General features: G+C 39.8%; 2 protein-coding genes across 2 annotated transcripts in view; one reads left to right on the forward strand and one right to left on the reverse strand.

The window, feature by feature from the left end:
• LOC309509052 (uncharacterized protein) overlaps nt 1-707 on the forward strand; it is a gene marked incomplete at its 3' end in the record, with an annotated part of 274,663 nt that extends 273,956 nt beyond the window's left edge. Inside the window, exon 5 of the mRNA XM_082183567.1 lies at nt 565-707. Coding sequence (XP_082039693.1) covers nt 565-707 — 143 coding nt within the window. The remainder of the gene's footprint in view (nt 1-564) is intronic.
• The window catches only part of LOC309500942 (uncharacterized protein), a 240,287-nt gene that overhangs the window by 177,127 nt on the left and 50,012 nt on the right, over nt 1-13,148 (reverse strand). The gene's annotated exons all lie outside the window — the stretch shown is intronic.

Below are 13,148 nucleotides of genomic sequence, written 5' to 3' on the forward strand. Positions count from 1 at the left end.
GAGGGCAGAGGGGCAGTGGCTCTAGCCACCGGGCCACCCCCCTGTGCACGGCCCTGAGCCGGTGTGTGGTGAGCACAGGACATTTTGTTGATTGATTGATTGATATCTATTAACTCGTGTTCAACCAACAGGAATCTGTAATTTGTCAGTTCAGATCAATGCAAAAAACAAATTTGCTCTCTGACAGTAGGTGGCGCTCATGTAAAAGCAGAAATAAAGCACTATACAGGGCTCTAGACTGCAAGTAAATGGAAACTCATTGTAATCTATTATAAAGCTTGGAAGAGCCTGGACATTTTTTTTAATATAACTCCAATAGTATTTGTCTAAAAGAGGATTGTCATACACACCTAGGATGACTTGAGGGTGAGTAAATCATGGGCACTGACTTGGAAACCAGGAGAAACTTTGTGCATTGAACGAACAAGTTTGTGAAGTTTTAAGTTATAAGGCTTTTAAGTCCACAAATCACAAATATTCACTGTGGATTTAATGTAGTAATGCTCAGTGTAACCATGGTATTGTGGCAGAAATAGACAAATGTTTTTACATTATTGATTTCAGGGTTCGTACATCCTTTTGAGAGTAAAATTCAAGCACTAATCAAGGACTGTAATGTCAAGCCAGCAGAGGGAGCCATCACCCGAGTACTGACTGAGCGCTCCCTCTGCTGCTTCTACATTCACTTCCTGTTTGGGACTACTTAAGCTGTGACCATGTGCTTCCACATCGTGAAGTATTGCCAGTTTAACCTGCCTTACCAAGCGTTTTTCCTGATATTCTGATTGTCTGCATGTGTATGATTCTGCCTAGTTCTCTGACCATTGATTTTACGGATTTCCCTTTCTGGATTGTTTGCTTGTGTGGACTGATCTCAAGGTTTGACTTCTCTGCCTGGTTTCTCACTAACGTCTCTTGGATTATTACATGGATTGTCGAAAGATCGGACTGCTGTACTGTTATCGACCCTCTGCCTGTTTCCACGTGTTTGTTGTTTGATATTTGCAATAAACTTCCGCATATGGATTCTAATGCCGCCTCAGCGTCCACGTTACAGAATACTTCGCCTACCATGAATCCAGTGGAGGTTTCCAACTTGCAAGCCGCATTCGCTAACCAAAGCGAGGTTCTGAAGAATTATCAGGAACAACTTGCAAAGCTACAATCAGTCAACGAACACCTGACGCACTACGTACGATCTCTTCCTCCTCCCACGCCTTCAACGGTAAGCTTTGCTCTTCCTAATAAGTTTGATGGCTCTGCTGAACAATGCAAGGGATTTATTCGACAAGTAAAGCTATATTTTGAATTCCAACAAGATCGATTTGAATCTGAGGAGAAAGAGATGTGCATTTCTCATGACTTTGCTTGGGGAAAAGCCCTCGATTGGGCTTCAGCGGTGTGGGATAGCGATACAGAACTCAAGAAATCCACTGAGTACTTTTTGCATCAACTTCAAGAAGTTTTCGAATATCCCGCAGGGGGCAGGTATATTTCAACACAACTTATGCAAAACAAGGTAACCGCACCGCAGCTGATTATGCTATTGAGTTTCGCACACTGGCAGCTCAGAGTGGATAGAATGATGTCTCTCTTAACCTTCTGGGGTCTAAGGTGTTTTTGGGGTCCTTGAGATGTTCTGACATGCCCTGACATTTTTGCTTTTTTCAGTTGCTTATAAACATATTAATGGCAAAAAAAATTACACACTATTTAGCACAAACAGGGCTACCATGAAATGTGAGCAACAAGAATGTACATGTCTGCATTTTGGAGAGAATAATGTTTATGCATGGTTATTGAAAAAACTAAAAACTAAAGTTTCTGAAATAAGGCCATAAAACACATTCTAAATATGTGCCAATAAGACTTTTGTCTAAAAGATGTCATCGCCTAGTGTTTTTTCTTCAGAATGAAGTGAAAATCACCCTGCCTTATCATTCACATAACACAATACATTGATTTGAATTTTGCAAAGCACTTTCTGTTTGGAAAGGCAATATGCGGAGTGGGCGTCAACGGTCATGCATATATAGTGGTTCACACCTGAGGAGACAGTGGGGCCCGCATACTTAATGAGCCATTCATTCAGGTGAGTCACTGAGCCACAAGAATGCAAGAGCAACAGTTGGAAGCATCTCAATTCTTTTTTATTTTTCCACATATTGTGCTTGCAATTTGGCCTATAATATCCAAGGAAAACATGTCTAGTAATTGTGCAGTTAATTCTCATACTGTATTTTCAGTTTTGGAATATTTATCCTCTCCCCAAATTTGTCAATAACAAAACACAAAAGTTATTTAAAGAAAAGGCTTATATTTACCTTTTAATAGTTTGTTTACATCTACCTTGTAAATATATTTTTTTTATTAAAAGGGTTACAATTACAACAACAATTCAAGTGTAATCTTTCTTTGTAAAAACTAAAGTATACATTTTATCATACATATTTCAAAGTTAAGGATTTGATTGATTATTTGATAACTTTATTTTTGACAAAACATATTATATTTAACATAAGGAAATATTGGCAAACAAAAGCTTATTTGAGGTGGCAGATATTTTACATTAAAAATGTATAATCTATCCAAAACTAATCAACGACATGTTGTCTTTCATATATGACTAGGGATGCAACGATTATAGATTTTGTTGGTACGATTATAGTCTGAGGAATAATCACGGTTTCACGGTTATCACGATTATTTTGCATTCATTAATTTCACAACACTATTAGTTTATAAAATCACACGAAAACTCCTTATATTTTAAAGTGTTATTTATTGCTGCTCAGCAACCAAATAATACACCACAAAATAATAATACAAACAAACAAAAGTCAATTTCTCTCTTTGGAATTAAAGAAAAGTGAAAAAAATATTTTTGACTAAAACATAAGTAATACTTTAACACTGAAAATAAATAATCTAAATAAAAATAGCCTTTGTCTATTTGGAATTAAATATAAGCTACATATTAGCTAAGAATTTCCATTTAAAGAAAACAACTGTAGTCAAAGGCTTCTGGACCTCTTTTGATCAACTATATTACAAAATTTTGTATTTTCATTGTGTATTTTTTTTTTTTTTTTGGACCCGAGTAGAAACACCAAAGTGAAAACTAAAAAACTCTAGCTGGCTTTTGACTTCAATGGTATAGCTGCCTTTTGAAAAATGAGTAATACAGTACAGTGAAAATAAATAAAAAGAAACAAGGTCCACATCTCTGGAATTGAATATTAGCTAGCTATACATATCCTTTTGGAACAAAACAAGGAGTCAAAAGCTGCAGGACCCATCATGTACATCAGGGCCTTTTTTTTTTCTTTTTTTTTTACAATTTTCTCTCTTATTTCCAGTCCTTTCAGTTCATATTATAGTGCAGAAATGTAAGCATGTTCACATTCTCGGTGCTCAGTCTTGACCGATGAGGAGACAGGATATGGCCACTTGCACTAAACACCCTTTCAGAGGGCACACTTGTTGCCGGGATACAGAGGTACTTTCTGGCCACTTTTGAAAGCACTGGCATTTCTTCCACATGTGTCTTCCACCAAGCCAGTGGGTCAGAATCAGCACTGATTGCAGGAAGGGACAAGTATAGTTTTACCTCTGAGTAAATTTTTTCTTGGATTGATGGCATTGCATGTCCATAAGCTTGTGACCTGTTCTTCTTTGCACTGGTGATTTGCTGTAACAGTCCAGACAGGCTCTTTTTGGTGGTGATGGATGAGGTGCTCTCACTGCTCTGTGTGGTTGATGCTAGAGGATCTTCGGTGTCTGGATGTGATGCAAGTGTCATTGCTTCATCGCTGCATGCCTTGATTGTGTCATCCACATTCTCAGCAAAGCTTCCTTTGAACCTGGGATCCACAAAACTGGATATGTTCAGAGCATTCTTCATTTCCTCTGTATATCGCAGCTGCATTAACAGGTCTTCTCTTATTACAGATTTCATTTGTTTAGTGAGAGCACAGTCTTCCTCTTGATCTTGAATAATCTCACTGTTAATGTGTTCCAAGACTGGCTTCAGGGAGGAAAGTGTGACTTGTTTCTCTGAGGCCAGGACATCAGTGAAATCATGGAGAGGACAAAGAAGTTGGCTGAGTTTCTCCAGGACAGTGATGTCAGTGTCTTTAGGCATAAGATGCCAGGTGCTTCTGTCTCCTGCTAGCACCCCACAGATGGCCTGCTGCTGCTCCAAGAACATGGAAATCATTTCATAAGTTGATCCCCATCTGGTGACCACATCATGTATCAGTGAATGCTCAGGGATGTTCAAATCTGCCTGCTTCTTTTGAAGTTCACGTTTCCGTTTCCAGCTTCGAGAAAAGCCTTGAACCAAATGTCGGCATGCTCTGGTAGCGGATTCAACCCTTGGTATCTTAAAGTGATACTTCACCTCTGGGAAGATGAATGTGTATTTAAAATAGGTCATTTAAGTAGAAGAAATGTGCATTTTTTTTTGAATTTGGAGCTTTCTAGACTGAGAAAAGCCAGAAAATGTATTTTTGGCTTATGTGGATGAAAGACAACAACTCCCAGAATGCACTTGCTTCGCTGCCTTAGGAGGCCACGCCTACCGGTAAGAGTGCGCAGTTGAAAACAACAAGGCTAGCTAGCCTACGTGATGAGTTTGCCAGGGATCTCTAGAGATCGCCCAAAATGTCCGGGATTCGGCTTTTGCGTTCTACAGTCGCCATTCATTATGTTTACTGTGGCGAGCAGGACGAGGCTGACGGCCGCGGGAGAACGGCGCGAGGCCGGTGGCGTCATTACTGAGACGCGCCGGGTCTCGCATCTCTCACGGAGGAGCGGGAATTTTCTTAGCAAGGGTAAAACGCACATCAACCGATCACTTGTTTAGCGTTCATGTAAACACTACATTCAGATTCACCGATCGGAATGAATTCAGTTAGATTGAAACAAAAGGGGTGCATGTAAACAATGAATGGCGACCGCAGAAAGCAAAAGCTGAATCCCGGACATTTTGAACGATCTCGCCCGCCGGACAAGTCCGGGAAAAGGAGGATGTAACCCCTACTTACTCAGCTTTCTCCTACTATTCAGCTTTCTCCACAGAACAAGAGCTTGCTAGCTTAGCTTCCAAAGAAAGACGGCTGACACTGTGTACATTCTGTGAGTGAGATCCCACCCTCTATGGGCGGGCTGAAAACATGCGGAACAACGCCTTCTACTGGCTGTAGTCTTTAGCCTCTGGCCAGAAAATCCTCCGATGACGCAAAATGACGATTTTTGCGTCATCGGAGGATTTTTTCCAGACAAAAAATACATAAATCTCTCCTCTCAGGGGGATATGAGGGGGGAAAGCATGGTAATTCGAAAATACTACAGGTTTTCTACTAATACAAAGCTTAATGCTAAATCCTGAAGTAACCCTTTAAGGACTTTGGAAATGGCCAAATTTAAATTATGACCAAAACAAGGAAACCAAACACAGGGAAATGATGCGAAGGCTTTCTTCATGTTACTGGCATTGTCTGTTGTAATTCCAGACAGATTCTCTTTCTTTATCTTCCAGTCCAGAAGCATGTTTTCCATCATTTCAGCTCTGCTGTGTGGTCTTCTGGAAAATAAAGAGTCTCAAGAGAGTGAGTCTTAAGCTTCCAATCAGTAGAGAGGTAGTGCACTGTAAAGCTCATAAAGGGTTCTCCTCCACCACCATGGCTGGTCCACAGGTCTGTGGTTACGCCAAACCACACACCCTCTGCCAGCTGTTCCTCCACACTTGCTCGTACTTCCTTGTACATGGCTGGGATTTTGTTTGTGGAGAAGTAGCTTCTTGTTGGAACTTTGTATTGTGGCACTGCCTTTTTCATCAGATGAAGGAATCCAGGTTTCTCTACAATCTGAAATGGCATCATATCTTTGGAGATGAAATAGGCCACTGCTTTATTCAAATCCTGGGCTTGTTTTGAAGAGGGAGCATAAGTCACACACTTTGCAAAGGATTCTGCAACAGTTGGTTGTTGAACTGCAGCTACACCACTAGTCTTGAGCTAAAAGTGAATAAGAAAAATTTAAAATAATCCATACCAAGATGAACTTTGTCTTGACTTGCAGTAATTATTTAAGTTGATTTTCAGTATTTAATTATATTAACAATTATATTTCTATAATTTTTAATATTATTATTATTAATATAAAACTAATATTAACTTAACTGAACTGCTATTGTCATCAGCTTTAATCTATACATAATCATTTTAATAATTCATCTAATTTTACACGTGTCTTTCTTTACACGTGACACATTGTTTGTTTACACTGCACTGAAAGCCCACAACTCTCACCAATACGGCATTCATTTGTGACACATTTATATTTAATTCCCTACCAACATATTTCATTAAAGGGGGGGTGAAATGCTATTTCATGCATACTGAGTTTTTTACACCGTTAAAGAGTTGGATTTCCATGCTAAACATGGACAAAGTTTAAAAAATTAAGTTGTACGTTTGAGTATTTCTGTGCCAAAAATACTCCTTCCGGTTTGTCACAAGTTTTGAAAAGTTTTTTTCGAGTATGTGCATTCTAAGGGCACTTCTTTCCGGAGGGCGCGCGCGCACCCGTAGTAGACCAGAGCGAGAGAGCGAAACCATCAAAGCGCTGTGCTCGCTGCTAGTGCATTTCGACGATGATTGTTTTATAAACAAGGCCCAGTTCGACGCCGGATTTGCAGATCGTCTAATGCTTAAGGATGGAGCAGTCCCAACGATAAAGGTTAACGGTCGTGCGTTGTAAACGTGAGTAAAACTGTTTCAAATGTCTGTGTGTTGTTAGCTATCCGCCCGTAAGCACAGCCGACACGGCACGCCTCCAGCCACTCGTTTTTTTCCGGAAAGACTCGGAACTGCCTATCTTTCTTTTATAAATATAATAAAACTAAAGACTTTTTGGAGATATGAAGGGTGCAATACTACTCTATAGGTGCTCAAGATTAACATGAGATTGACTGAAACTGAGTGTTTCACCCCCCCTTTAAGTAATTTGCCACGGAATTGAACTTTGATACATTTGCCACGGAATGTATTAACTTACCTTTACTTGAGCGTGCAAAGCTGGGTGGTGATCCCGCAGGTGCTGCATCAAATTTGATGTATTCGATCCTTTAGCAGCAACCTTTTTACTGCACGTTTTGCAAATAGGTGATCCGTCATCTTCAATGATGCCCTGGTCATTCTTTGTGTACCCAAAATAATCCCAAACTGCCGACTTCAGGCGCTTCTTTGGAGGAAACAGAGTTTCGCTGCTAGGTGCCTCTGCCATTGTTAATCCAGCGTGCGTGCGTAATGGCCTATGAGCTCCACCTCCGTGTCTCTTATAAACTCTTATAATGAATTTGTTTTCATTTTGCGCAAGATGCATGCAACATTTTCGTTCCGTGAAACACAAACGCGGTGTTGCGGAGCCTTTACGATTAATTAACCGTGACGAATTAAAGCACTTTCCACTTGAAATTTTATTTCAACATATTTTTGTCGATATTTACTGAGTGTAGCAATACAGTTTGCTAAAACCGAAACATTCATACACAAACAGAAACGCCTGACTGTAACGTTGTTTTTATGAAATATTAGGGCATATAAATGTTAATTTTCAGTTTAAAACGTTGCTTATACAAATAGCCTACATTTTTATTTCAACATATTTCTGTCGATTTTTACTCAACTCAGTACGGCAATACAGTTTGCTAAAACATCATCATTCATTCACACATAGACGCAATTTAAATTTAAACTGTCTTTTTGCGAGCTGTGGTAAACAGCGCGCATCTCTGCCGTTCATTCATCAAAAACAGAAACCCGATTCACGTGAGAAGAAAAAAAAAACTTACAGTATTCCTCAGCTCGCTCCTCGATATACCCGCACTTTTGAGGTACTTTTTTCATTATTGTTATTCCTCACAGCGCTGCGAGACGGTGTAAACAAGTAATGATCTGAATAAACTTGTTTCTCGAGCTGATATGGGGGCGTTCACAGGATTGCGCGGATTGCCTCATTCATTTGCGTTTGAATAGCGCGCGCTCTCCGTAGGCGGAGTCACATTACATTTGAATTAGTTGTAATGAGGTCGACTGGAATCGCTCTCTTTTAATACAGATTTCACAAGATGAGAATATTTGTTTTTTAGATAAATTACTTCATTTAAAAGAAGAGAATTCAAGCTTCATGCCTGTGTGTCTGTTTGCCTGTTTGACTGAGTATTCGCTGAGTTATTGTTCATTTTCGGACGCGTTTCAGAATGGACTACACTGGCAGAGAGAAGGCAGAACTCGCATCACGTTTATTTTTCTTTATTTGGCAAAAAGCACAACACTTTGTTTTTATTGTGAGTATACACAAAAATAATACACATTTAACAGAATCGATTGATGTATGAAACTTGCTTGTAATATCAAAGTCCACAGAGCAAAATTAATTTCTTTTGAACTGAACTGAAAAAAAGCGAGCTGGTATCGCCGGCGATACCGTCGACCCCAGGGGGTTAATAGAGTCGTCTGCATAGACATCAAACACAACATCAATTCTGTGACTGTTGGGACAATGAAGCAGAACCACTGTTAGCAAATATTCTGCAAGTTCCTCAAAGGTTTTGTTGTCACATTTCAGTTTGTTGATGATAGTCATGCCATCAACAATTGATGCTGAAAACTGTGGAATTGTTTCAGCTGGGGCGACATTCTTCTGTAGTACAGACGCTAATGCAGCTTTGTTGGTTTTTCTTAGGAGACCATCAGAAGAAGCCAGAGACCATGGAATTGGTCCCAATGGGCGTGACAAGACCTCTCGCATGTCAAGTCTTCTGCTTTGTGCAATAATAACCAATATGAGCAAATAAGTACCTATCAGCTTTGAGAACAACTTCCTGTGTTCCAGCTTTTGATACTTTCTTTTTGCTCAAGCTTGAGAATGTCTTAAGATTTTGCTTAGGAAGTCTATCGTGGAATTGTTTGATAGGTGCTGCACTTAGTCTCTCTGATTTGAAAAGCTGATATGCACTGTCACCTTTTTCAAATGCTGTTGTCAGGTCTCTGATAACTTCATCTGGAGCTAAGCGGCCTGTTGAGAGGGATACCAAGTCTTGTGTCTCTCCACTGAAAGGGTCTATCCAGTTCTTCTCAAGTAGCTCTACTACTGATCTAACTGCATTCTCATCATGCTGCAGCAGTTTTTGTGGCTCACCATTTCTCTGAGATACCTCAAGAAAGATATGCGGAATTCTGAAGTCAGATAATATCTAGCTAGTGTGGACTGTTTCAAGCTGAAGCCTTTTGTTCCACCAGGTGTCTGGGTATCTTTATTCACTGTTTCCTCCACAGCCTGGTCAACAGGAATACGACCAAATGGGTTTTCTGATCCTATCTGGACTGAGAATCCACCATTCAGAAGGTATTCTTCTGCTCCCGGATGATCCCTGTGGAGTAATTGCATTTGTGCATAATATACTGGCAAATATCTGGCATAATTTAAGTGGTCATAGGCAAACACCCATGGAATTATTATCCTTACTGATGCCAAATGAAGATGCCAGTCCCCTTCCCTTGAGGCTCTGAGTGTTGCCAGTAAAATTTCTACCATGTCAATGTACGACATCCAGAATTTGGAGAGGTTACCATTTGTGTGCCGCTGTATGGCCATGTACTTCTCAAATTCTTCAAACAGCAGGATCAATGATGGGCTTTGGACAACCATCTCAAATGTGTCTGGTGAAATGTCATCACTGAGGTCTTTCAGTAACTTGAATGCATCTTGCACTTCAGAACTTAGGTTTTCCTGTTCACTGAAATGACTCCAAAGTATTCCCAAGAGGGCCTCATAAACCAGTTTATGAACTCTTACACCTCTGTTGTAGCTTCGCCCTTCCAGTGTTTTTGAAGCTGAGCCTTCCGCAATCAAACTTGCTTCAATGCATAAATCTCTCAAACCTGCATCCTGAAAGCGTTTGCCTATAACTGCCATCCACGTGCAAATTGTGTGGAATGTTCCAAGTCTGAGGATGATCCCACTAAACTTGTCCTCATGCTTCCACTTAATTTCCATAGCCTTGGCACATAAGGCCTGATCGAATGCAAGTATGATCTCTTTCAGATCAAGGGTTTTCATGATTTTGTGAGACTACACAAATATCTAATGTACAGTTGCCATATCAGAGGCAGGGCCATTGATGGTAGGAAGATATCCAATACTACTTTGAGTAACTGTCACATTCTGTCTAGTACGTATGTTGAAGCCAGTCCACCCAGGAATAGGTTGATTCTGTTGAGCATGCAGTCTGGTGACTAACCATACTAAATTCTTCATTCTGGCCTTGTTCCAGCATTCTTGATAATCTACTTCTTCATGGACCATGGTAGTAGCTGAGGCCTTAGCGCCGACATTGTACACAGGTAGGTTCTCAGGCATGACATCTTTGATACTTCTTTGCCTTTTGGGCACTTCATAGGACATTGGTGGAAGTGATGGACCCTCTGTCAAAGGCTGGACTGCAATTCCATTGATCCTATGTGATGTTCCCTGTCCAGTCAATGTCTCTTCGTTTCTGTCTATGTTGTCCCATCTTAATGTCGTAGGCACATTGGGCTTTATGTTGCTAGGAAGAACAGCCAAACCTGCAGCATCTGCCATGGTTAATTTCTGCAGGCACAAGGCTGTATCTATCTCCTCTAACAAAGTGTAAGATACAGAGTGTCCCAGGCGATTCATCATTTGGATCAATTCAACATTTCCTGTAAGCGCCTTAATAGCATAAGGAATCAAAATATGCTTGGGCATTCTTATTCTTCCTTGAGTCACTGCATAAGTTATATCTTGTCCAAAAGACATGACAAGTCTTTGTACCTTTTCAGAAGCCTTTTCAAATGAGTCACCACTCAGCAATACAGCCAAAAACTCTTTGATTTCACCTACCAGCTTTACTGATTTCTGATCAAGTTCTGAAGGATTAGGTGGCCATGATACTGACGGCCGCTCTTTCTTGATGGTCGTGCGTAGAATCAAAGCGGTTTCCGCTATGCGGTCTGTATTGGTTGTTTCTTGACTAAGCTTGTCACGTATTTCACTGTTCTCCACAACAAGATGCTCCATAGACAAAGTGTCAGGATACATCAGTATCCTGCCATTGTTAGACTTGCAAAAATGTAGGGAATGACCAAACTCTGCCTCTAGTCTTCTTCTGAGGTTCTTGATCGTTGATTCCATCAGAGTATCAACACCACGTTTGTGCATGTACTCTCTGATTCTACATGTGAGAATTGTAAACTTCATAACACAAGGATGTTCCATCAGTTCTTCCCGTATGTATTCAAACAACTCGTCAAATGCAGCTGTTTCTGTGGTTTTATACCTGTTTTCTTCATCAGACACTTCTGACCTCTCTGAAGGGGCATCACGAGATGTAAGGACTCTAGTATAGTTCCTTCAACAACTCTTGTGGTAGTGAGCTTCTGCTGCTATCAGCTCTCTGCTAGTAACTGCAATCATTCTTTTATCCTGGTTGGCTAGAGCTGCATTTCTAACTGCAGTATCAGACTGCCAAGACACAGACTGCATTAACGGCTCTCTACTTTTTGTTCCTGGTCTGAACTTTGAAGACTTCTCACAAAAGATGCAGATTTTTTTCATACACCAATGAACTAGAGCTCTGAGTTCGTATGGACCTTCTAGCCATTGTTTCTGTTGTAGTGTCTAATGGCTTGCTTTTGAGTGTTTCCAAATCCCTTTTCATTGTAAAGAGACTCCGGCACCTCCTGTGATACCATATTTGTGGAACCTCTTCTTCAGAACAACTCTCAGCCAAATCTAATATGTCTTTATGATTTCTTATTTCTGCTGCCTTAACCAATGTTGTCCACGAATTCCAGTCATTTGGTGTTGTTAAATTCTTGTCTGGGTCCTCTTCAGTGCAATGTATTAAACACTTGTTTTCAATTTTAGGCCATTTCTTTTGAGGAGATCTCTCTTCCTGAGCCTTATACATATTTCTGCAAGCTGTAAATTAATTTAATGTTTATTGTCTGCCTTCAGGAGTGTAATATAGTAAATGTCTGCTTATGTGTGTTTCTGCATATAATGTGCTTCTATTATAAAGATATCTCAAGAACCAGTACACAGACAGTCAACAAATGTACAATTTGGGCAATTAGCATTCACTTCACTTGTTGTTTAGTTATCCATGGTAATTAGCATACAATGAATTGACTTGATAGATAATCAATAATTGTATAATATATAACATTGCAAAATCCATTCTTACCTGTTACATGGAAGCATACAGACTGGTCTTCAGTTTAAAACAATGAGTGAAAGCTGTACACTGTTTTATGCAGAAAAATAATCATAATAACTATATTATTGAAACAAGTTAAAGTTTTGACAATATTCCAACCTAGATATCACCAAGTGTAAATGTTTTGGTACCAAAAATAATGAATTAAAGAAATAACTGACCTTACGTGGAATTCGCCAAATTTTGGGAGGGTCATACATAAAATTGGTGATTTTTGTACCTTAAGCTACCCACTAAAAATTGCTATCATGCATTTTTGTGGTCCAGGGACATCCCTCTGTTAAATAAAAAAGAGTAACATTGGTGCCCTCTTATGATACTAATTTCTGAAATTTGGGGGTCTGCCTCACGGACTACTAAGCCAGATGTCATGCAACAGGGCTTAGAAGGCAGAGCCGGGGCTTTGAGGGATGAAGCCACGCCAGGAGAAAGATAGCGACCTTCAGATCGCGGAGTTACCACACATTCAGAATGTTTTTATTTTTCATTTCTATTTTGTTGTGTTTAATAATTCAGAATGGATCCGTATAGCTATACTCAGTTGGTCTTGTTTGGAATTGCAGATTGACTTCTGCTTATATGTTCAAGTACTGCATAACTCTGCAAAGTACTTTTAAGTTGTAAAGCTTTCATGTAGCTCAAACAGAAGATGGTTTGATTCCCAGGGAAAGCAAGAATTGTTGAGACTGTGAATGTGTGGAGCTTGAAATGCAAGGCAAGTCGCTTTGGATAAAAGATTCTGCCAAATGTGTGAATGTTTGTAAAGTATGTTTGCAAAAAAAAAAAGTATGTTCCTGTTTTCACCTCGTTTATTATGCTGATGTCTTCAGATCTCCTG

Source organism: Leuciscus leuciscus, assembly GCF_965113295.1.
Source record: "Leuciscus leuciscus genome assembly, chromosome: 1".
NCBI classification, from domain to species: domain Eukaryota; kingdom Metazoa; phylum Chordata; class Actinopteri; order Cypriniformes; family Leuciscidae; genus Leuciscus; species Leuciscus leuciscus.